General features: G+C 34.9%; 2 protein-coding genes across 2 annotated transcripts in view; one reads left to right on the top strand and one right to left on the bottom strand.

Annotated features, from left to right (window-relative positions):
• The window catches only part of Osbp (oxysterol binding protein), a 128,711-nt gene that overhangs the window by 49,894 nt on the left and 51,428 nt on the right, over positions 1 to 27,389 (top strand). The gene's annotated exons all lie outside the window — the stretch shown is intronic.
• LOC147069328 (uncharacterized) lies at positions 22,479 to 26,487 on the bottom strand. The gene is made up of 2 exons (XM_085950223.1): positions 26,255 to 26,487; positions 22,479 to 23,677 (listed from the first exon to the last, which is right to left on the bottom strand). Exons 1-2 carry the CDS (start codon positions 26,421 to 26,423, stop codon positions 22,986 to 22,988), a joined length of 861 nt encoding a protein of 286 aa, XP_085806349.1. The 5' UTR covers positions 26,424 to 26,487; the 3' UTR covers positions 22,479 to 22,985.

Below are 27,389 nucleotides of genomic sequence, written 5' to 3'. Positions count from 1 at the left end.
AATTGTTTCTTTCCGGCGAGGCATTGTTAAACAGACTATAATCGATAACCCAGTGCGTGTTTAGTGGTTTTTAAAATATTTTAATTCGCTGTGTTTGTGATTTTTTTTTCATAATTCTATCGGTCTGTTTTTTATTTTATTAAATACTCGCTCTCATAAAGTAAGTAATTATTACTTTGTGGTACTAAGTAAAGTCATGTCATCAAAACAAAGGCTGTGTCAATATCAGACCACTGATGACTCGTGTAAGCCAGTCATTAATATACTTTATAAATGATACTTGTTATTGACAATTATGATATTTTAAGCCAAGGAATAAGAACCTACTAATAAAATATTAATTTAATGTAAGTGGAGTGTGTTCGTGTGTTTTTTGACAAATTACGTTTGAAGTTAACCCGGATTAAGCGTAATTATTTATATATTGCTCGATACTTTCACGGGTGGTTGTTGTTGTAGACGTTTAGGGCTGTCACCATGTGATTTTTCTCAGAGTTGGATTTACGCTTGAATTCACCTCAGAAAAACTACTTAATAAAATGATATTGTAAAATTAATGTTAAATATTTCCGATAGTTTTTTTTTATTCTGTGGTTGTTCCACGAATTTTTTAACTGTCAATAGTGGGTTCTGATATACCAATTAAACCATTTTATTCAAGTGGTACCTTCGTGGGGCAAATGACGTATACATTATAGATTGTGATCGAGAAATCTCGTCTCGTAAATTCTCGAGAAATAATCAGAAAAGGCGAATCTCGAATGGCCACAGATTAATTTTCCGAATTTTTATTGGTCGAGAAATTGTTAGTATAGCAGCCGACCGCAACCGGAATGAAAAAAAAATCTAAACAGTATTAATTTTTCTGGTGACTTTTTTTTACATATAAAATATAAATTTATTCGAAAAAGCGTAATTTAAAAATTTAAAAAAAATTTAAAATTTAAAAAAGAGAATCTCGAAAAATCAAAAAGGCAATCTCTAATTCTCGAGAAATAAAAAAAGTCAGGAAATCATAAGCTCTATCTATGTATTATCAATCTGGTAATATGATGTGCATTTTGTAGTGATTTCGTCAATGGAGTGATCCTCTATCCTAGGTCCAACCATTTGGCCGTTTTGTACGTCTTGGGTCCCACTGGGTGACTAGATTTTGTCTTTTCTCATATGTTTGTTCTAATTATTATGTTGAATTTAAATTTCTCGTCAGTTTACACTGTTTACGGGATGCCAGCGGCAAACAAACTTTGAAAATAGCCGATGTCCTGGATTATTTGTTAGGTTAGGTTAAGTTTTCATTCTTGAATTCATGAATTTTGCCAAAATCGCGTGTGAAAATTGGCGCGGTTCCCGCCTGACTTTCTGTAAACCGACTTCTACCAAAACACTTGCATATTGTAAGGAAATATTGTTAGATATAAGGTGTGAACTAATAAAATTATTTAATATGTTATATTCTTAATATCGCAAGGGATGTTTTTCAATCAATAAATAAGGGATACCTAAGAGTACTCATTATAGTTCAGATATATGGATAATAAAAAACAAATTAGGATTTTACAATGGAATGCCAGAAGTATGAAGCAAAAAAAGAATGATATAGAACTTTACTCAATAAGACAAAAAATAACAATAGCATTAATCTCAGAGACTTGGCTGAGGTCTGAATTAGACTATCTGAAATTCAATGATTGCACGATGTATCGAAAATACAGAGGGGATGGATACGGAGGAGAGCGATTCTGGTGCATAGAACACTGGCGTTTAAAAAAGAAAGAAAGAAAGACGGAAGAGCTAGGCAAAATAATTATAAAGCCATTTAACAGAATAGGAGTGAGGACCTGATCGACGGATCCCCTTCTAGAAGAGAAGAGGCGATATGACAGCGAGTCGCAGTCAAAGCCTCGGTAAAATCACAAAAAAATATTTCAGATATATTGTATGAGATTTTTAAGAGTAGGCCTGTTCCCCATGGCCCCCACATCCTGAAGCGGGCCCCCAGGCTAGGATTTTTGGCAGGCCCCCACCTATCGCTAAAGATAAAAGCAGTGTGACGCTGTACAGTATGATGTACGCGGTAAAATGAATGTGCATATTTAGTGTTTTTTTTAAATATATTTTAATACATCCATTTGAATTATGGAGTTGTCGATATACACAATTAAAAATTGTATCGTACTCGTACAACCACATTTTAAATAATAACATTATTGAAGAAAAATAGCGGCGCATGCGACTTTTTTTACTATTAGAGAGAATTTGTGATGTGTGTTTATAATTATCTGGTCGGATCGCCACGCCGGGCTCTTCCTGTCAGCCCCCCTTTGTGGGGGCCATGATGTTCCCACAAGTTCTGTAAGAAGTAATAATAAATTGTAATGTTATATCCTGGGGTCGATATTTAGGATGCTTTGTGTAAAATGGTCAGTAGGACCCAGTGAAGCGTTGACCGTTGTGAAACTCACTAGGTATATAAGATGTGCGCCGTATCATTAGGACGGACTTTTTGTTACAGATACTTACGTTTGTTAATTAGAATGAATCAAATAAAGTAATTTAATAATAATTACAAGATAAAAAGAACTTTTTATATACTTACCACGTTTTTAAATTTTCTGTTGAATCATATAAACTTGACAATTCTATGTATTAATAAAAACTTTTTATTGTACTTGATAGAACTGAATAAATATTATAGAATACAGAAATGTCATTTTGACATTTAATATTAATTTCCATAGTAACGCACGTATATATTAATAATTTTGTTGCTAGGACCCCCTTAGCAACCAACAATAATAACTTTCCATACAAAACAGAATTAACTGAAAATGAATTCAATTCTGCTTAAAAATGGCTAAAAGTATGAAAAGAATATATTGTCGTCGTGTTCTGATATATTCTAAAAGTTTCAAATGTCTAGCTAGTCGGGAAGTTAGTTAAAAATCTTCAATCGTCCAATACAAATCTTGGACAAACAAGAAAATTTTTGTACCGGACAAACAAGAATACGAGCTAATAAAAACGTGGTAAAATAAATCGTTAACTAACTACCTATTTTTAACTAATTATAGCAGTCTGATCAAACCCTGCTATAAAAATATTGCATTGATAGGGTCGAATAGAAATTCTTGTTCTTTGTTCAAAATATTCGCGCATTTTTACACGTGCAAGTAGACATGCAGATAGTTTAATCGAATTGATCTTGTACAAACTATTCGGGTGCCAAAAAATGTATACTTCACTTTACTCCATAATCATATCAGTCTAAACCTCGACCTCTTTGTATTTGATTGATGAACGAAAATAAACATTGCATCACACATTTTCTTATGCGGTATGCTTGCTTCGGTTTAAATATTATTGTTATTGCATATCATGATTTCAATACCCCATGTAGGGATTGCAAAATACCGAATGAGAATATCAATACCGTTTTTTCGGTATTTCTTATTGAGTACCGGTAAATATAGCTATCAAATCACATTATTTTATAGCAAAAACCTACCTACATTTATTATGTATATGTTGATAATTATAACCGAAGCTCTCAAAAAGGCTAGTTAATCGGTTACAAAATGTAAATTGTACATAAAACATTTCACCGTGGCACGGTTCGCCGTGACCTTTCTATCGGAGAGAGATTATCACATACCATACGGTCTCCAATTTTATTGGATCCAATATGAACATTAATTTAATTTCTATAGCTGATTTTGGCAACATTCATGAATTCATGAATGAAAACCTAAACTAACAAATAATCCAGTATATCGACTATTTTCAAAATTTGTTTGCTGTTGGCTTCCTGTAAAGTGTAAACCGATAAGAACCGTGTTTTATTTAGACATGAATTTTATGTCAGTACTATACGACCCAAAGAGGTACAACATTTCACGGTGAAGTGTGATACGGCGAACTGCGTACGTAAAAGTTTCCGGACACGAGTTCATCAAGTGCAAATAAGTGCGGCTGCAGGAATAACTTCTTCAATTCAACGCTTGTACAGTCATCAATAATTGTTTTATTATAGAATAATTAAACATTTGTCATTTGGATGTTTTCTATTTCGAAATAATATTATGCTAATTTATCTCGACAATTTTATAAATATATATCGATATTAATCGATTTTGTTTTATTATTATTTCAACTCCGTTGGATTCAGTCAATATAATATTTGCATTTTAGCAGCACATAACTTATAAACTCAATTTAATAGGCAATACATTACAAAGTAATGAAGAAATTACATTCAATTCATTTTCAAAAACGTAAACGAGTGTGGTCTTAATACCGAAAATTCGGTTATTTTGGATTTTAAAACCGGTATTTCGGTATTGATAAATACTGGAATACCGGTTTTGAAATACCGGTATTGAAATCCCTATTCCCAGGGCGTTGGGTGGGAAACCAGTGAATTAAACTCTTGCGAGAGGATTCGGTGATATTATTATCCGGATACTGGGAGAACCGTCCCTAGGTAAAGTGTCGCATTATTCGCACCCCGCACTTGCATAGGGGCTTCGCGCTCGCTGGGACCGGCCCTGATTGTTATTAAATCGGAATAGTTTCAATGATACAGCGCATTATAATTCTATTATGGGTTGATTTCCATAACGATTCGATGAATATTATGTAACCATACCATAACCGACACGGCCTTTGTTATACTTATAAATTTAATATAATATTATGTAAACTGTCAATATTCTGTAACTGCGAAATTGTGACAATAGTTTTCCAAGTATTAATAATAAAGTACACGTTGAACGATAAGTTTCCACTGGAATGTGCAAGAAATATGAAAAATACAATATAACTAAAACACAGTGAAGTGAAAAACCAAGTGAATTATTTATTATTTCAAACAAAGGGAAACTCTTGTGGATTATTCTTGTCAGCTCATCACATTCGCGCGATATTTTATTTTAATGTAGGTAAGTGAGATGTGTTTTCTTATCTTGACTGTTTATTTTGGTGTAGTGATAAGTAGGGATTTCAATCCCGGGATCCCGAGCTATTTTTGATATCCCGGGATTGGTAAACATAATTCCGAAACTTTCGGGATTGATTTTTTTACTTAAAAAATACTTTTAATAACAAATAACTACATTAGGAATAAACTGAGTTTGAATGAAGTTTGATTTATGCCCATGTGTAAGTTGCCGATTCATTTTATTTTTTCACATTAATAATAAAAATGGGAAAGATTGGAAAAAACGATGCTTCGCACTTTTAACAAAGTAATTCCACCATGATCTCATACGTTTTACGGCAGTTTCATATTTTGCTGACTAATTAGATTTATGAAGCGGAAAGGCCATACACCATGATTTTGCTTTACTATTGTAAATCTCGCTAACCCATTCATCAAGTATTTACTATCAGAAACAGCAATATCATATTAAATTCACATTATTATTTATATTACAATATTATTTACTCCATTAAACTTATGTATTTCCAAAATTGAACGTACACAATATTAACAAAATATGTCTTAAATGGTATAAATTATACAAGATTTATTTTTGACCGATTCTATCAATGCTATTTGTAAATATAAAAAAAATTATATTAACTTGTAATCCCGAAATCTCGAGATCAGAATTTTGGCTCGGGATTGGATTCCCTAGTGATAAGTAACTCGGGGCCCGCGGTGTGTTTATGCTGCCAAGCAAAGATTTTTTTTTTAAATAATGTGTCGTGTTATATTGCCGGGATTAAGGCCTTTCGCTCATGGAGGAACTAAAATCCGACGAACTGGTTGCTGATGGATCTCATAATCTGGCCAATGACTGATGCTTCGCACACGGTGCTACTGAAACCCACTTGAAATAATAATCTCATAACCTCAAACTGTCAAAATATATATAAAATATAAACGGGAATATTGTAATTAACTTAATATAATAATGAATATTGAACTGTAATTATACAGGCAGGGGTATTTCTCAACTTCTGCCACAAATTTTAAATTAAAAATCGGTTCGTCTATCTTTAACTTTTGACGTCTTGACTTGTTATTGTTTTTTTCAGTTCAGCCTAGTGCTACCAATTTTGGTAAAAACATGATTTTTCATCGAATCTGCTGATATTAGCACCACTGTTTTATGGGGAACTGGCAACTGGGAGGTTGGGAGACTATCGTGTCGCGTCTCTTCAGTTTAGTCGCGAACGTTTTGAAACTGAGATATACCAGTCTTGCCGTGAGCGAGCCGCTATTGAAATACATTCGCTAGATACTGGCTGTTCACATATTTTGTTGGTTTTGTCACCATTTGTTTTTCTACAACCCCCCTTTATCCTTCATCGCCCTCATAGTCAAATGCGTAAAGCACTGGCTTCTCATCCGGGGGTTTCGGATTCGATCCCTACAGCGCACCCGGGGAATAATAGTGGCACGGGTCCAAATTTGTCATTTTTGTGTTAAGTATGCAGATATGTTTCAAGATATCATTTCTATCCGCACAAATAGCGGCATAATTCTTAAAAATATAATGGTGGCCTTTTTATCATTATCATATTATAACATTTTACTCGAATTCAAGCAGAAATAGTGGCTCAATGATCATTGTGCCATTGTTATTGCGGATAACATTCAAAATGAGATGACTCAAGTGTGCCAACTTCACGCTATTATAAAGTAAATTAAAAAAAAAATGATTTAACACCAAAATAAAATATTCAAACTGCTCTCCTGGAAAAACAAGTTTTTCGAGTTGTGCCACTATTATTCCCCGGGTGCGACAGTATCTACACTTATATGATTTTATCAAAACCTGGGTGTTTCTATGGTTATTTCACTTATACCTATTACTACTCTTATTGGGCATCGTGGCTTGTTGTAGTGTCAAAAATATATTATTAAAAAATTGCAATATATTAGACACCCTCTCGGCCCGCCTTAGGGCGTGATGACATATTATGGACAACCCCTAATATATTAAATTTGATTATTATTCAATTTATACTATAATTAGTTTTTTGAGACTCACCGGAGCGGCAGGGCTCGGAATGTATGTAGGTACAGGAGCGCATATGAGACAGTTCTCTGCGCTTCAAGCGATCCCCATTCTCGACAAATCTAATTACACCGCGTCGAGTCGGCAATTTATAAGAAATTGCATTAATAATATTATTATGATGGGGTGAACGACATCTAGCGGGTGCCACTGACTTTCATATTTACCCTTAGATTCAAGTCGCTTCAGTCGCGGAATATCGAACTTTTCCGGGTAGGTACATTCTTCATACCCAGACACTCCGCACTTTGATTCAAGCCATAAAAACCTGGCCTGGCTGTATAACTAGGGGTGTGTTCACCTAGAAGTTATTGCGAGCTGTCCCATCAACAAGTGGTGTCCCATCGTTAGTGCCCGTTTGTGTCGTTCGCATAGTTTTGTTTGTCCATATTGTTTTAGCTTTGTTTTTTTGTATCTTTAAATTCATTTATTTTTGTTTAGTCTCCGTGCCCTTTTCTCCTATGGCACTTATTATTAAATTACGCCTTTAAATTAAAATCAGTCAAAGCTCACTTGAGTATCTGCTCCTGAAACATTCCCAGGTGTAAACAACTGCTGATGCTTCACATACAAACGTAGGGTCACGTGATACGCTCGATTAAGACAGAGTGTGGTGCGGGGCGGGCGGTTGGTTTGGAGGTCCGTATTCGTGTTTATCGTTCGCGCTGTTTTTGTCTTCGACATTTCGCGTCGGAATATTAAAGCAAACATTGTGCTCAGATAGTTACACCAATTTATCAGTGCTGTGGGGTGGGTTTCCAGTGGCCACACGTCTTGCGTGTCGTAGAATACCCAGAGAAGTGTGGCCATGGCCCCGACAAGGGTGGGCTGACAGGGCTCTGGGGGTGGCGTGGCGGGTCGACCTGATAAATGAGATAAACACACATCACAAATTTACCCTAATTGGGAAAAAAAATATTTGTGGAGTTGTAAAATTTAAAAATTTCTAGTTGTGTGATTCAACTTTTGATTACCTACTGTGTGTCGATATTCAACAACTCCATAATTCAAGTGGATTTAGGTATTCAACAATACAAATAATAAAATATAAAAAGAACTTTTTATATAGAACGTTTTTAAATTTTCTGTTTAATTATTATGCTCAATATGCTCAAACTTGTACTTGATATGAAGTAAATAAAAAACAAACAAACAAACAAATATAGAATATTGAAATGACATTTTGACATTTCATTTTGATTTCCATAGTAACGCACGTATATATTAATAATTTAGTTGCTAGGACCACACCCTTAGCAACCAATAATAGTCTTTTACTTTTTACGGATTTTTCTGAAATAACTTTCCATACAAAACAGAATTAACTGAAAATGAATTAAAGTCTGCTTAAAGATGGCTAAAAGTATTAAAAGAATGCATTGAAATCGTGTTCTGATATATTCTAAAAGTTTCAAATGTCCGGAAATAGTCGGAAAGTTAGTTAAAAATCGATTGCAAGATTTGCACTGGACAAACAATCACCGGGCAAACAAGAATACGAGCTAATAAAAACGTTGTAAAAATCGCTGAAAATACACCGAATACCCTTAATTTTACCAATTTAGAAAACGATTATGTAAAAAGTCCCACTGCCTTTAACCCTAGCGATGGGTAGGGGGGCTCGCTTCAAGATGAGTGGAGGCCATGAATGTGGCTAAGCCGTGGAGAAGAAAATTCGAAATCCGTTTCATCCGGGTCTAAGTCACGTGGTCCTGGGCGAAGAAGAAGGAGAAAAATAATATTCAATTTGCCTAATTAGATTGGGGGGGGGGTCCCGGACCCGAAAACACGAAAGATTACTTAATAATATTAGAAGTATCCATTCCTAACACTGAAGTGGCTATAATGTTTGGATATGGGTGCAGATGTACCGTTCTAAAATGATAATAATTGGCATGATAAGTGGTTTCTTTTGGCAGCCAACGTTTTCGGCGTCTAGAGTAAATTTGAAAAACCAAACAAACAATACAAATGTATTTTATGTGGGCACCTTCTCCCCCACGCGAACGGAATTAAATACATTTTCTGCCTTGACGGGCCATTCTGTAAAGCAGCGGCACCAACATTTCGTAGTCGGAACCCACATTATTATTAATTAATGGATTATCAACCGCCACAGTTATAGCGAGAGTATATTCAACTAGCTACTAGCATATTGCGTTTGATGTTAATAAGAAAATAAATGTAGGGTTACATTTGAATTGTACGTATTACATTTCGCCGTGAGGCGTGTTACCGGAAAGATATGGCCATATAGTATTGAGATTTAAAAAAATCAAGCGTTGTACGTGGAGTACCTAATATTACAAATTAGATTAAATGAGAACATTAATTTGATTGGTACGTTTTGATCGATGACATTAATATAGACGAATCATCTGGAAAAAGAAAATGACACTCACTTTATTGTCGGGTCTGCCGAATGGCATAATCTGTTCTAACGCCATTACAATAAAGGTGATATTGCTATAAATTCCTGATGCTTTTTGTTGGGTCTGCCGAATGATTCGGTTCGAATGGGTTCGCTCAAATGAACATTGACATTAGAAACACTGCTCTAACGCCATTACAATAAAGGTCATATTGCTATAAATTCCCTATGCGTGATATCGCATAATGGAAATTGCGTGACGTCTACGTATACATGCGAATTTACTTGCTAGCTACTGTATTGAGTGCGTCGTCCATTAATAATGTCATTGGTCTTGATACGGCCATCTAGCAGAATATATAAATATAATTAAGTATATAATTTAGTGGCGAAGGGTGGAGGTAGGCTGTTAATATCCGATATAAATAGTACACACTAAACTTCGTCAGTCATACAATATATTCTCTTACGTATGCTAACATACTGCAGTTTAAATGCTAGAACATATCATTTTTTTTCGGCTTGTACGTGGTGTAGATGAGATTTCTTGGTGGTATTGACTTGTGTGTCCCTGATAACTATCTTATAAATTGGGAGCATTAGTTGTTTGTTCTCTCAAGGTGCAGAAACTAATCTGCCATTGGTGATGAAAAATGGGAGGGCAATACTTCCATCTGTTCAACCAAATCGCATCAGATGTTGATGTATTCCACCTACGTGAGGATGGGTATAGGTGGGCGTTGTTTTATAAATTCTTAAAATGGGGTCCACTTAGCTTATTCAGTGTTTCCATGGTTTATAATTTTTGCACCTTTTACTTTTTTTTCATACTGTTATTTGTGATACTGCATATTATATTTATTTCTTCTTTACACTGTTTTAATACAATGTCTTTGTTTTTAAATGTCATGTTGTGAACGTCTTAAATTTAAAATTTGTAATGCTCACCGTACTATGTAAAAAAAATGAATCTGGGCGCCGCTACGGATTATCGGGTTACATGTAAATTGTACGTAAAACACTTCACCGTGGTACAGTTTGCCATGAGCTTTCTATTAATTCAATTTTCATAGCTGATTTTGGCAACATCAAGGCGAAGTCTTCACTGAGCCTTTTATAAAGAGGCACCTAGCGGAAAAATACGAAGCTTGCAATTTGAGACATTTTTTTGATAATTTACAATTTCAACTGTATTAATGAATAACTATGTAGCTGAAAACATTAAAAATAAGAATATTTTTTATTTAAGGTCGAAGACAAACTTACAATTGTAAAAAATGTAATAAAATGTGAATTTGTTCTATCGGTCCGCACCCTATTATTACATATATTTTATGATCATATTTATTATTAAAATTTAGTTTATTAAGTTTTCTAAGCATCACCTAAGCGATTTTTGAAAAATTCATAGTTTTAATATTTTTTATATATATTTTAAAAAAACATCGATTTTTATAAAAAATATAAATGTGTATAACTTGAAATCCTTTTTATTTATATGAAATCAATTATTTTTATAAATATAAATAAAATATTTATATTAATATAAATATAAAGGATTTCAAGTTATACACATTTATATTTTTTATAAAAATCGATGTTTTTTTAAAATAGATATAAAAAATATTAAAACTATGAATTAGTCAAAAATCGCTTAGGTGATGCTTAGAAAACTTAATAAACTAAATTTTAATAATAAATATGACCATAAAATATATGTAATAATAGGGTGCGGTCCGATAGAACAAATTCACATTTTATTACATTTTTTACAATTGTAAGTTTGTCTTTGACTTAAAATAAAAAATATTGTTATTTTTAATGTTTTCAGATACATATTTATTCATTAATACAGTTGAAATTGTAAATTATCAAAAAAATGTCTCAAATTGCAAGCTTCGTATTTTTCCGCTAGGTGCCTCTTTAAAAAAGGCTCAGTGAAGACTTCGCCTTAATGAATTCAAGAATGAAAGCTTAACTTAACCCAACAAATACGTAATCCAGCTATTTTCAAAAATTGTTTGCTGCTGGCTTTCATGTGTACAGTGTAAACCGACAAAAACCGTGACTTGAATTTTATGTCAGTACTATACGACCCAAAGAGGTTTTACGGTCTTTAATATACGGTCATACAATAATATTTCCGATATAACATTTCACGGTGAAGTGTGATACGGCGAACTGCATACGTACAAGTTTCCGGACACGATCTCGGGCTAGGGTGATGTTCTAGAATTCGATCGCCAACCTTTATAGTATGTATAATACGTTATTTTAATATCGTTAGTATCCGGTGCCTATAATTTTTAGTTTCTGGTTATGTATACTTTTAGTATGAGATTACGAAATCAATCTTCTGCGGTCAGATTAGATTTAAATCATAGACCGCATTTTTTCAATGCCACTTCAAACAGAAATAACTCACTACAAAAGCGTTACACAGTGTTCTTATCGTTCTATCAGCCCACTACGCCGATGGACGTATATTTTTTGTTAAATGAACATCCCAGTATCTACCTACGTCTTGGCGATCTCCAGAACATACTAATATAATATTTATTGAAACCAGCTAACCAGTTAAAAACAAAGTTAAAAACAAAGTTAAAAACAATAATTAGATACTTAGAGCGGAATGCAGAAACCTTTGTTATAACTAAAATTTCCTTAGCAGAAAACACTATGCAGAAACATTGTCCTTAGAGCGCGATGCTCAATTCGTACTTACCATAAAATAACAGTAAAAATTGTAAGTAGCCGAAATCCATCTGTTAACTATAGATTATAGAGATAAGGAATCCTTAACCATAGACTACTTTTGTTATGAACTCGCCCCCTTGCCCCCCTTCCGTATTGCCATTTACCACTGACAGCTGCTGTCAAAATAAATTGACGTGTCTTTAAAACGGCCAATACACTCAAATTCATTTAACAATTGATCTCAATATGGGTATTGAACAACTATTAAATATCCGTGACATTTTTTTAATACGAAATATTTTCCTTTACTTTCTTGATTCTGTACATGTCTTAATTTAGTAAAACCGATTATCGAATTGAAATGTCAGTGTCAATGAATTATGAATTAACTTTTCTTATTCAGATTTAGATATTTATGTAATATTAAACCAATAGATAGGTAGTTGAAATATATAAGTACTTAGTTACCTACACACCAACATGGTAATATTAGTTTTAATCACTCTATATAATTATTCACATCATGGCATATATTTGTAATAATTGTAAATGACAAAATCTGACATTTCAACGGCAAGTGTTACCGTTTCGGGAAAAACATGGTCAAAAAATAACTTATATTATTCACTAATTGCGGAGACATTTAATCATTTTTATTAAATATTAATTGTGTATTTATAGTTATTGAATTTATTTTGTATATTTTTCATATTTTTGTCATCGTTTAACAATTACAAAATAATTTACCTAAATTATGAAAAAGAGAATTTTTATATATGGTAATATTTTCAATAGAAAAACAGAACGAAGCTATTGCAGATTTGGTGGACCATAGACAACTCGATCATAACTATGAAATGCTTTCTGGATAGTGTTTTGTTGTAATTTTGTTGTAATTATGACAGACGATTGTGCATAGGGCTCTTAGTTAAGATCATGTTGTCTATGGTTCACCTCGTCTCTAAGCTTCGTTCGTTTTTTCTATTGAAAATAATACCATATTTAAAAATTCTCTTTCCTATAGTTTAGGTAAATTATTTTATTATTGTTAAGGGGGGACATGCTCGTCGAAGGTCAAAATTGAGTTTTTATTGTATTTTCAAACCATGATCCTGGACATTCCTTAAACGTTGTAGATAATCTATTTATATAATTTTAAAGCCTTATTATCCTTTATAGTTATTTTAAACATTTGATGACTGCATGAAGTATTTTTGTTACATAAAATAGTATTCTTTTAAACCTCTCGCTCTAATGTTTTAGAATATAGTCATATTTCGGTACAGAACTGTGCAGTGGTGTTAAGATTTTTTACATTTATTAATTTTTAAACGCATTTATAAAACCATTAGTATAATTTATTACGAGATAATTTTTGTAAAATATTCACGATAAAAAATTATTTTGATAATCTCTGTGATCCCAAATTTGACAAGAATTAGGCATTTTATTATTCAAAAAATCGGCAAGATTAACACATTTGAAGATGATTCTAAAGATATTTATTATAAGCTATGTTTTTGACCATTCAAGTGTGATAAAAATCTTATGAATAATGATTGCTTTATAATAATTATTGACCTAAGAATAAGGTAGTGTTTTTTTAAAATACGCCATTTCTTTTGTCATTCCCTAGTGGTTAAGCTACAACATACGGCCGTAGCCATAAAATGACAAACTATAATTAAAGTAGGGAGTAAAATTATGTTAACGCGCGTGTTTGAACATGTACCTAATCGAATTTATTTTTATTTTTTTTTAAACGGTACATGTTCAAACACGCGCGTCAATATCATTTTACTCTTTACTTCAATCATAGTTTGTCAATTTATGGCTACGGCCGTATGTTGTAGCTTAACCACTGGGGAATGACAAAAGAAATGGCGCATTTCAAAAAAACACTACCTTATTCTTAGGTCAATAATTATTATAAAGCAATCATTATTCATAAAATGTTTATCACACTTGAATAGTCAAAGACATAGCTTATAATAAATATCTTTAGAATCATCTTAAAATGTGTTTATATTGCCGATTTTTTGAATAATAAAATGCCTAATTCTTGTCAAATTTGGGATCACAGAGATTATCAATATAATTTTTTATCGTGAATATTTTACAAAAATTATCTCGTAATAAATTATGCTAATGGTTTTATAAATGCGTTTAAAAATTAATAAATGTAAAAAATCTTAACACCACTGCACAGTTATGTACCGAAATATGACTATATTCTAAAACATTAGAGCGAGAGGTTTAAAAGAATACTATTTTATGTAACAAAAATACTTCATGCAGTCATCAAATGTTTAAAATAACTATAAAGGATAATAAGGCTTCAAAAGTATATAAATAGATCATCTACAACGTTTAAGGAGTGTCCAGGATCATGGTTTGAATATACAATAAAAACTCAATTTTGACCTTCGACGAGCATGTCCCCCCTTAAACGATGACAAAAATATGACAACTGCACTTTATAAATGCAATAACTATAAATACCTACATATTACTATTTAATTATAATACTCTTATGTTTCCGTTATCAGTCATTATAAGTGATTCCACAGGCACCGCAAGATATTTTTTTTAACATGGTAACACTAGCGTCAAGTGTCATTCTGTCTGGCATCTTGTATTTCTGCGGGCCGGCGTATAAAAAGTAAAATAATATTCTGCAAGTACATGCCAAACGAATTAACATCATCAATATTGAGATAAATTGTTAAATGAATTTGAATGTATGGACTGTTTTATAGACACGCGAATTTATTTTGATAGCAGCTGGGTAAATGGTAATACAAAAGGGGGCGTGTTCATAACAAAAGTAGTCTATGGTTAAGGATTCCTTAACTCTATAGTCAGTATAGTATATAGTTAAGTTATCCTTTTCGGCAACTTATCCTTAAGATCGAAATATTGGAGCAGTAGAGATACCTGTCCCCTAGGTGCTACGTTCCAGTGTGTGGAAACAAAAAAATGTCAATCTACGACGACCATTTCGCCAAATTATAATTGAGAGAAACCTAGCTTGTTATACCCAACCACTAACGAGACAAACCGACAAACCGACAAAACAGACACACCGCATAAGGCTGGCCGCGCACTAGGCAGCCAGGCTCCCGCCCACAATGAAGACATGCGGGATCCAGTGAGGAGGGTGTATCAATATGATTACATGTAAGTTGTACGTATGCAGTTCATCGTGGGAAACTTATTTGTGCGCCGCAGTACGTGAAACATGAGTTCGTATAACATTTTATCAAATGACGAGTTCTTCGTTGAACATTTCACCGTGGAATACATTTGTACGTATCTTACAAAATGCGGCGATAGTTTGCAAATAGTACTGTTCCAATTAGATTAACTCTAACCTAACCTAGCCTAGTAAAGACATCTCATAAAATTCGCCACATGTTGTAGCATACGTACAAATATACTCCACGGTGAAATGTTCAACGAAGAACTCGTCATTTGATTATGTTACACGAACCATCTTTCACGTACTGCGGCGCACGAATAAGTGTCCTGCAGTGAACTGTTTACGTACACATTTCCGGATACGGTATCAATATGTGGACGCACCGATTGATTGCACAGTATACAGTAGTAAGAAAATCGACAATTTATAAAGAAACTAGCTGACCCGGCAAACGTTGTTCTGCCATATAAATTATTTCTAGTGAATATTTTGGTTGTTAAATAAAAAATAACGAATGTATCGTAAGTGTGTGGGGATGGGATCTATGACAGAAAGAGGTATAGAGCGCTGTAGACGATGACCGCCGATAAAAACAAAAAAACATCAACCATTCATTTTCTCGATTCAAAATGACTAATGATGTTCATAATGAATGAATTACCTGTGACAGGATCTCGTTGTTTAATGTTTATGCAATATCCATCTTGTCCCTTCCAGAAAATTAGCGGATATTGGAGAGCGTCGTATGAACGGTGTGTGTCAGCGATGAACTCCAGATTATTGTTTCTTCTTCGAATCACGATTTCTCGCGTCGATATGCGGTCGCCAACCATGATTCCAGCAATGTCGTCAACAACAGGTGCATTGAATCGACGCACGTGCTCTCCAGCTGGTGTTTTATCAGGATTGATGACAATAGCGTGATTGTCACTTTGCAATTCGTGCATGTGTGCTTTGAAGATTTTCAATAATTCATTGTGCTCATTCAACAGGGCGTCCAGTTCGCCGACGATGCGCCTGGAAATAGGCGAATTGAGGCCATTGTAGCCGCAACGTGCATCTACATGATTGATGTCCTCACCGCCCATGAAGTAGATTTGTAAAAATGTATGTGGTTCGTTTGGCATTGGCAGCAATGAGCCTACTTTGTGGTATACTTGGCCTTTGATTTTGAACGTAGAATGGAATTGTTGACCATTTGCCGCAGTATTGTGAACTATTTCTGTTGCTCCGAACGAAGTCATTTGGAAGCATGAATTGAATGTGCGAATTTACTTCAGGAACAGGTTTGAATCTGGAACCGTGCCGATGAGCAAGCCGTTCAATGGTTCTGGTGGTATCTCAATTTCTGGTAGTTGCACTTTTTCTGATGCGCAACACATCCCGGCTGACTCATGTTTGAATTTGAGCGCATGACAATGGGGACATTCTTTGTCCATAGCACCAATCAGCACTTTCGGATGAGCGGAATATTCAACATCTGGCTCGTACTCGAATGCGAGACGAAGGCACGAAGCGGATGTAAATGTTCGATGTACTTGTTGGCGTTGTCGGTCATTTGCTCTGCGTGTGTTAACTACGAACCGGCGCGCTTGGCTCCGTTCCAATTGTCGTTGTTGATTTTGTTCAGCTCGTGCCTCTTATGATTGAGATGCACGCAATTGCGACATGCTTACACGCACGTTTTTGTTCTATTGTTGGATTTGTTCGTCTGTTCTTTCTGCTCTACTATTTCGCATGTTTGTTGCTTTATTCGTTCGACGGCCTAAATGGCCCCCTTGCGTCTTGCTGGCATTGTGCAATGTAATACACGCACATAAAAATAGATAAAAATAAAATAAATCGTACAAAATTTTGCACGCACTGCGTTGTGATATGCCGAATGAAATGTCAAAATGACGCGACGCTTCTCTTGAATTCTTCTCGGACGTAGCGCCATCTGTCATTCAACAACATAAATAATTTCGTTCTGTTTGAAATACGAACGACGGTTAAATTTGTTCATACAAAAATAATAAAATCGCGATTACAAAATGGGAGGGTGGGGAAGGAGGGTTAAAATTTGGGGTCATAGGTATTTTTTATGCCAAATAATAAAAAAAATACAAAAAAAAAATTGTCAAAAAAATAAAAGAAAATTTTTCTGGATAGAGATACCCTAATCACCTAGCGATATGAAATATACTTGTTGACCTATTCTCATACCTAACAAATATACATAAAAAAATTCATAAAAATCGGTCGAGCCATTTCGGAGGAGTTCGACCACAAACATCGTGACACGAGATTTTTATATATACCTATAGAGATTTTTGACAATACTTTGAATTGACTTGATTCTTGGTCAACGTATAACTTCGACCAATTTTTTTAAACCGTGGTATTATTAAAATGGTTTTTAAGTACTTGGTCATGACCCATGTCCAATAACGCATGTTTAACGTTAGCCCATTTAATTAAATTAATTACCAAACGCATTGGTTCTCATGTGCGGCCACCAGGGCCGGGCTTAGGACCGTAGAACTCATCTTGATATCTTTTTTCCAATTGCTACCGTCTCAAGAAATCGAGTTTGCTATCACAGGTAATGTTTTTGTTTGTTTTCCTCCGCCATCTTGCTAACATGGCCGATGCATAGTATACAATATTACACGATGCTTTGGGCCACGTCTTACGTCAGGCGAGATGCCAGCGAGGAAGGAAGGAGGTCGCGGATAGGTCTGACAATAATGTGTTCGGTCATCCGCCGGCGACCTTGCGGAGTGCACACGCACACTGGCGAAGCTCCCGTCGGTGTGTCGCGCACACTCTCGCAGGCCCCACTGCAAATAGACAGACTCAGTCCATGCAAACTTCGATATCGTGTTTGCAAAAACTTCAGGGTTGACACGTTTTTGACGTCGTCTATCGTATTATACCTACTGAAGATTTTCGTGCAATCATTTTTTTTTGTGTTGGCATCCAGGGCTACGCCAAATTTGCGACAGATTTCAGTATGTATACATGCTTATACATGTAAAAATACATAATAATAATCCTAATTATAAGTTTAAGAACGCCAATCTATAGATAGACTACAGCTGTATACAAAACTACTAAAACGTATTCTCTCAATGTGTCAATATAACGGCTAAGGGCGCAGACACAAGGCATTGTAGTCGACTTGCGTCGACGCAGAGTCTTATTTGATTCCAATTGCGTCCGATTAGAATCATCAATTCGATTTGTTTTATCCAAGCGGATGCAATTGGACTCAAACAAGACCAAGACCCTTCGTCTACGCACGTCGACTGCAATGCCGTGTGTCCGCAGCCTTAGAATCCTAATACAATAGACACATAACGTTTCTGCAAAACTGAAAATTCTTTGTTCGGCAATGGGCGCCAGGAAATGGTCCGGTTCATAGTGTACTTTCCTACAAAATGTGAAGAGGCATTCTTTCTCAAGACTTCACGAAGAGCAAAAAAGTCGCCTGCGGCTCAGTTGTCCTTTTTATTTAAAAAAAAATATTAGATATTTGTACTTGTCGTATGAGCGGAGCACGGAGCACTGGATCAATGGAATTTTATCCGGAGTAGGAACGGAGCCGGAGCACCGAAAATTTGTAGTGCTCCGCTGCTCCGGATGTTTTTTTATTATTAAATTTTCTAAAACTAAACTCCAATGAAAATAGTAAATTTTGACAAATATAAAATACTGAAATGTCATTTTGACATTTCATTTTGATTTGCATAGTAACGCACGTACCTATATATTAATAATTTAGTTGCTAGGACCACCCTCTTAGCAACCAATAATAGTGGATTGGATTACGGATTTCTTCCGAAACAACTTTTCATACAAAACAGAATTAACTGAAAATGAATTCAATTCTACTTAAAGATGGCTAAAAGTATTAAAAGAATGCATTGGCGTCGTGTTCTGATATATTCTAAAAGTTTCAAATGTCTAGCTAGTCGGGAAGTTAGTTAAAAATCGATTTCAAGATTTGTAGTGGAAAAACAACCACCGGACAAACAAGAATACGAGCTAAGAAAAACGTGGTAAAAATGAGAAAGATTCATAAATAAACAAAACTGTTTTACTCTCACATTTTTATGTATATTACAATATTTTCTCCATTACAAGATTGAACGTGCACAATATTAACAATAAATAATGTCTTAACTAGTATAAATTTAATTATACTAGATTTATTTTTGACCGTTTTTATCAATGTTTTTTGGATAAGTATATAAAAATTTTATAATAACTATCGAAAAAATGCCAATCCCGGGATCGTCAAATTATATTCCCGAAATCCCGGGATCAAAAATTTGGCTCGGTATTGGATTCCATAGTCGGATGCTGGTTGCAGTAGTGTCCGCATTAGTGTATAAGTAGCGTTAGATTGTTCATCTACACCTGCTATATAGCCGCAGTTTCAAAAGCGGAAATTATGCCACTCGTTCAACGCGGCACTTGGCACCAATGGTAACCAATGAATAGATTAGAATGAGATAATATTTGATTTAGTCAAGCCGCGAGACCCTGACTGGAGCGCGACGAAATATTTCTGATTAAACTTGTAAAATTGGCCACACTCGATGATCAGCTGTTGATTGTTCAGCCTTTTGTCGTATGTAACTGGCACTCGAATCATTCGCCTGCTCAATTGACTGCAAAATTAATAATTGGTTTTTGTCCGATGTCCAAGGTTATTTTTATTATTTAACCGTTTAGTAATATAAATTAATTCTAACAACCATAAAATGATAATAATAAATCGTATGCAAATTCAGGCGTTATCAAAACTGTTATATTGCAGTGGCGAAGGGTGGAGATAGGCTGTTAAAATCCGCCATAAATGGTGCACTCTAAACTTTGTCAGTCATACGTGTCTGTTTTTATTGAAATAAGACTAAAATTTATTTAAAGATGGTGTTAGTTAGTTTTTAAAATTCAATTAAACCCTACGAAAGCCAATAAATTTTAACTATTACAATAGAACAGTAGCGAAAGGTGGAGGTGGGCTGTTAACATCTGCCATAAATAGTGCACATTAGACTTTGTTAGTCATACGTATTTGTTTTTATTGAACTAAGAGTCATTTTATAGATGATATTCGTTAGTTTTTAAATAATTACAAGATAGAAAGAACTTTTTATATGCAACGTTTTTAAAATTTCTGTTGAATCATATAAACTTGACTTAAACGATCAAAAAAAATGTTATTTAATACCATATTTTTTCCCCAAATACTATAATTTCGGAGGCTCTGTACTATAATTCCACTTTGAAAAGGTGGCAACACTGCAGCCAATAATCCGCTCACTTTCAAGATGGACGTCGAAGAGGTTGCACTCGTGTTGTATTTGCGGCATAAAAGATTCTTGGAAAAGAAGAAGAGAAAAAGGATCTTGTCTCATCCTTTCGTCGCAGCTCGCTTTCTGTCTGGAGTGTTTATCACGTTGTATGATGACTTAAGAAAATACCCTGGCAAATTCTTCAACTACGTAAGAATATCGATATCATAATTTGATGAATTATTGACTCTGTGCAAGAACCTAACCTAACCAAACAAGACACTATCCTACGGAAGTCTATACGTCCCGAAGAAAATCTGTTTGTTACGTTAAGGTAGGTAACTAGATTTTTAATTAACTTTTAATCTGTAGAGTAAACCGAGCTTATTCCGTGATACTAAGATTTTTTACGGTTTTCAATAGAAATAATGCACTTTTGTTGTACATCTTTGATATCAATCTTGATGTTAAGGGCGGACGTGCTCAGCGTGGGTCAAAATGGAGCTTTTTTTCTATTTTCAAAGCATGATCCGGGACAAACCTTAAACGTTGTAGATAATCTATTTATATAATTTTGAAGCCTTGTTATCCGTTATATTTATTTTAAACATTTGACTACATAAAATATTTTTATTACATAAAATAGTATTCTTTTAAACCGCTCGCTCTAATGTTTTAGAATATAGTCATATTTCAGTACATAAATGTGCAGTGGTGTTAAGATTTTTTACGTTTATTAATTTTTAAACGCATTTATAAAACCATCAGTATAATTTATGTCGACATTATTATAGTGAAATATTTACGATAAAAAATTATATTGATAATCTCTGTGATCCCAAATTTGACAAGAATTAGGCATTTTATTATTCAAAAAAATAGGCAAGATTAACACATTTGAAGATAATTCTAAAGATACTCATTATAAGCTATGTTATAAGCTACCATTCAAGTGTGATAAACATCCTACGAATAATGATTGCTTTATAATAATTATTGACCTAAGAATAAGGTAGTGTTTTTTTGAAATACGCCATTTCTTTTGGCATTCCCCAGTGGTTAAGCTACAACATACGGCCGTAGCCATAAATTGACAAACTATAATTAAAGAAGGGAGTAAAATTATGTTAACGCGCGTGTTTGAACATGTACCTAACCGAATTTATTTTTATTTTTTTTAAACGGTACATGTTCAAACACGCGAACACGCGTTCAAAATTATATAAATAGATTATCTATAACAGTTAAGGTATGTCCAGGATCATGCTTTGAAAATAGAAAAAAGCTCCATTTTGACCCACGCTGAGCACGTCCGCCCTTAAGGATATTTATTATTGACAAAGATAAGAGTTAATTATTTAGCATACACTTATTCACTAATTTTTTTTGGGTTAATTTATAAGTTTTTAGAATATTTTTTTTATTATGTAAGTACTATTACTATTTTTATTACACAATACATTATAGCAGTGTTTCCCAACCAGTGTCGCGACATCACAGTATAGTAAAAGCTAGGTCAATTGTTTTCAACATTTTATAAAACTATTACTACTTGGATAGTGAATTATAGTCAAATAAATTCAGTCGTTCTCAACATTTCATAAAACGTTTTTTTTTCTAAATAATTTTACACCTATTATAATTATTTTGATTGCATAATAAATTTATTTTTTTACAATTATTATTATTATTATTATACTATTCTTATTTTGGTTGGATAGTAAAATATTGTAAAATAAAATCAGTGGTTCTCAAGATTTTATAAAAAGATATTTTTTTCTAAATTCATCTCATATATTTTGTTCCAGCGATTGTTATTCTACTATGTATAATTATTTAGATTATATAGTAGACTATAGCAAACCAGCGGTTCTCATAATAAAATTCCCAAAATAAAATAAGTTCCCAGATAAAGATTAGGAGGTATGATTTATTCAAAAAAATATAATATAAAAGTATGTTTTATTCAACAATACAGACAGTCGAGGGTATACTGACATAACGCATTTTTTCAGTTTTTGCTGTTTTTCTGTTTTAAATGCCAAAATGTATACAATTTTACGCTCTACGTCCTGTTAAAACGCACAAAGGCATAGGATATAGTGGTGAGAAAATAGAAATATTATTAAATCATATTGTTATTTTTTTATTCTGATAGAAAGCATGATAATGACCTAATGCGTTCTGCGTATACAAAATACAGGACTTGTAACATGTCGTATATTGTGTTTGCCATAGAGGTTAGTCTTTATAATGTAGAAAAAATGTTTTTAAATCATAAAAAAATCTACGTGAGAGAACGCTTTGAAAAAAAAATTAAAATCCTTTTTGCGATTATCTCAGAACTTGTTTTAATGAGTTAATGCTTTCTGTCAGTATACCCTCGAACTATGATATATCTGCTAGGTATTATACGAGTACATATCTATCACACTGTCTGAATCGTTTGATACATATGAATCCGTTGGAGACGCGACTGAAGTGCTAAGAGAATCGATCAGAGGCACGCATGGTTGAGTATGTTGATAGTCATGGGATGTTGAGGGCCCATTGGAGGGTTTTTGGCTTGCCACACGTTGTGTTGAATACCCAGAGCGATAGTTTTTGCCGTAGTTGCTGTAGGCATCATAATTACTCTTATCTGTAGCTTCATTTAAAACCGACAAGAGTTTGATTTTTGTGGTCAGTTTTCTCTCTGCAGGTACACTTTTTAGTGTATTAACAAGAGAAAGTAGGAACATACGGTCATCGTCTGATTCTTCTCGCTGCTGACGCTCACGAGAATCTATAGTTAAAATTAATGGATCGTTTACATTTTCGATAGGCGTGGATGACTTCCTCTTATTAGTAGGTTTTTTTCCCGATCGATCTGGTAATATTTCACCCTCACCCACACCCTCCTCCATCTCCCCATCGTTGCTTTGTTCTGGGGTTTCCCTGATAGCCGTAACTTTTTGTAGAAATTGCAATTGCTTGAAGTATATGTACTCGCTTTTCCGATCAGATCCGTAGCCGGACTTCGTTTTTTTTAATCTTCTTATTTCTCGAGTGTAGCACGTCCTCAAACCTCTCCATTTTGTCCGTAGTGACAAACCTGAAACGATAAAATATTGTTATATACAGGTATCTCGGAAATGGATGTTTGTTCATGGAAATCCATTACTACTATCGATTCGGACGCTCGACAATAGCTACAATAATCAGAGATGTGTGTGCAGCGCATTGATATACTACTAGATGAGGAGTTCCCATACACGTGTCATTTTAAAAATGTACCACAAAAGAAGATATTACGAATATCGTCTTATAATATTTTCTTGTAGGTATAATGCGTTAAGACCGTTAACATGGATTCCCGAATTTCACCCGTATTGCCCTGGCTGTAAAACTAAATTTGCGTTCTTGGAATAGTGACCCTAAGGGTGTCTGCAACCCAAAGCTTGCAAGCTACCAAAAATTCATGTCTGAGCGGACAGAGCAAGTCGTCATGCGCTGACTATTAGTTAGAGTAAGATGCAAGCTAGATTACTCATAATTATTGCCAGGTCGTTTTCGAGACAAATATTAACTCATTCGACGCGGATGACACGGCTGCCGTGTCCGCGTTAAGCGGCCGATCGATCCAATTAACATGTTATTTAAATACGGTCATTAAAAAGTAATTAAAAGGTCCGCAGCGATTGTGTTAAGTGAACTTATATCGAGTTAAGTCCGCTGATATTAAAACAGTTAGTTTTAACACTGGCCGAGTCGTTGAAAATCGGGCGCCATTTTAAGAAGCATATGATTCATCCAGTATATCAATGGTGCAGCGATATGTCGGAATCTAGGATCATGCTTAGTATTACCAGCGAATGAAAATGAATGGAAACAAATAGCACTTGGATTCGAAAGACATGCCAACTTTCCTCATTGCATTGGTGCAGTGGACGGAAAGCATATAAGAAAGCATTAAGCCCATGGATTCTGGAACACTGTATTATTATAACTATAAACATTACATTTCTATCGTCTTGCTTGCTGTTTGTGATGCGAATTATAACTTCATTTATGTCGACGTAGGTGTATATGGAACATCTAACGACTCGGCTATTTTAAAAGATATTTCATTTTATACTAAACTCATAAATAAGTGGGTCGTTGAATATCCCTGAACCCACGAGCATTTCAGAAAGTAACCCCATTCTTTTCCCGTATGCATTCGTAGGTGATGAAGCGTTCGGTTTACATGTAAATCTTATGCGTGTCCATACGGAGGGAACAATCTCAGTTGAAGTAAAAAAATATATTCAACAATAGACAATCTAGAGCTCGACGATATATAGAATGTTCATTCGGTATCTTATCGAATAAGTGGAGAATATTTCACAGACCATTGAATTTATACATAGATTTAGCAAAAAGTATTGTCAAAGCTTGTTGCATTTTGCATAACTTTGTACGTCCTCGAGATGGATATTCCTACGATGATACTCTGCAAATGTATCCAAGGCCTGAACAAATACGATGCATGAGTGCGAGTGAGAAAGTATTCGGCACCCTTATAATCTCTGCGACACGCGCTAGAGTAAGATAAATGGTCTACATATGTGTGAGTTAGTTTCCAAAAGTGTCGCCGGAAAATCGTGGCGAATCGTTTCACTTAACGTCGATAACTTGCGAGCTCGTGTTGCTAAAATTGCTATTTTTTGTGTTAAACATAGTCAGTGGTAAATATTGATAAAGATGGTCTGTGTGTTGTATTAAAATATGGTAGCCGTACTGATAAGCAAGAAGATGGTATTACGTTTCAGAGGTAAGTTGATACATGTTCGTGATAATTTATTTGTATATTATTATATATTTTAATATCTGTGACCTAGTGTTTCTTTAAAATAACTTAAATTATGAATATCTTTATCTAATGGTTGCATTTTGACCGCTTAAAAATACTATATAACGTAAAGAAATAGAAAATTATATTTTAATTCTGAGCGTCTAGTGCGAGCACTTTGGGCGAGCACTAGCGAAATTGTCTATGGTCTCGAACATTTGTAGACGAATGCGTTCGCTCGCCCACAAACCAAACGCACGGCACGCGGCTTCATTTAAGCCTCAATTACATTGAGCTTCTTTACGAGCTGTTTATTGGCCAATTTGAAAGCGGGCGATTCAGCTACTGCGATTTGATGATTACACACAAAACTTTCCATTCGCTGAGAAGCCACAAGCCAGTGACTATTTTGACAGAACGTAGTTCGTTTTTTACCGGGAGGTTGGTACTGCGCTCTACTGCGCAGACGCAGTAGACCCACACGCCGGCGTGTAGCGTATAAAGTTGACCGGCTTTCAACTTTTCTCGGTAGCGTGTTTACAACCTGCTTATTAGCTTATTCGATGATTACACTGGGCGACTTTACAGGCAGATTGTAAATTCGCCAATAAACAGCTCGTAAAGAAGCTCAATGTAATTGAGGCTTTAGCGATGCAACGGGTGGCGTCTAGATGTATCTATAGTCTATGCTGCAAATAGTAGGGTTTGAAAGTGAAATAGACGGTGGCAGGGATTTAACCAGAGGAGGACGAACTGCGCTTTCGACTCGATATGTGTTTGCTGACTACTGTAAATGAAAATGTACTTCCATGGCAAAATATATGTATTCATTAAATATGTACTTATAAAAATACTTACCCATTTCTTTTTTCTCTCCAATATCGAGCTCTGCTCCCCCAAACATTTCCACAATTTCCTCCCAACTCTTCATTTTTATATCGCGATTTGAATATGCGCTTGATGAAGAGTCCCATATTGAAGGTCGGTTTTGTATCTCTATAATGAACATATCCGTGTCGAACGCCATGGCTGATAATGAATGTACACGGAAGTTATGCAAAAAATACGTCCTCTCCGCGGCGTGGCTGCTCGCGACTGATCGCCCAGCGTGGCAGCACTCAATACGTTTGTATACTCAATATATGTTTTCATACATCGCTACCGGTCGGAGAGACCGCGAGACCAGACCGAGCGCAAGAACGGGTTTTATTGATCGCCCGACTTTATTGCTTGCGCGACTACTGGCCGAACCGATGTGGCATGGTCCATATAACTGCATACATCGGTCTGGTCTCGGCGACTGGTCTCGAGACCAGAGTCGCCTGGTGTAGCTCGGCGCTAAGGTCGCCATGCACCCAAATATGCATTGACTGCATTTACATGACTGTTAAGGTTGTACCTCAATTGAGGCACGGTCTAAAAAGATCGTGGCTAGGCGATGTGCGGATTGCGGATCGCGGGTGCAAATGACACATGCCAAACGAATTATAATTTGTCATATAAATCCAACATACGTCAATTTTATGTTCTGTTTATTGTTTAGACTCATCCATTTCAATTCGTGACACTCAGTATGCGGGTACACAAAGCGCTTAACGTCAGCGGACAGCAGAGCCAGTCCAAAAACAAACATTTTCTTTCTTAACTTTCTTCTTTAAGCACTACGGTGCATGGTTGCAGCATCAGTCCCGTGCGGCTCCGTCTCGGGACGGAATGAGCACTTAAAATCACTTCTTTCAGACACGTTTAAAGCGTCATAGAAAGCGGCCGTGCATATCCACGGTTGTGCATATATGACGGGTGGTGGTGGGCACTTTAACGTATGTTCTATTAGTAACAATAATAATATATTCATTGACATGTTTTCTTTTTAAAGTAAATGGGTAACGTTTTTAGTCATCTTTACACGATTTACGAATCAACACGCCCGTCGCCACCACGAAACAAAGTGACGTGTTTCCAGCTTGACGTTCTCTCTCAGAATGCGAGCGAG

The sequence above is a fragment of the Rhyacophila brunnea genome, unplaced genomic scaffold, assembly GCF_057557595.1.
Source record: "Rhyacophila brunnea isolate RB1 unplaced genomic scaffold, BYU_Rbru_1.0 scaffold_23, whole genome shotgun sequence".
NCBI lineage: Eukaryota > Metazoa > Arthropoda > Insecta > Trichoptera > Rhyacophilidae > Rhyacophila > Rhyacophila brunnea.
The sequence above is the reverse complement of the archived record's forward strand: the minus strand, read 5'-3'. Positions and strand labels throughout refer to the sequence as shown.

Excerpts from the sequence above, each read along its gene's own strand:
- LOC147069328 (XM_085950223.1), bottom strand. The coding sequence starts at position 26,423 with ATGGCGTTCGACACGGATATGTTCATTATAGAGATACAAAACCGACCT. Across the intron at positions 23,678-26,254 it reads TGGAGAGAAAAAAGAAATGG|GTTTGTCACTACGGACAAAA; the intron begins GTAAGTATTTTT and ends TTATCGTTTCAG.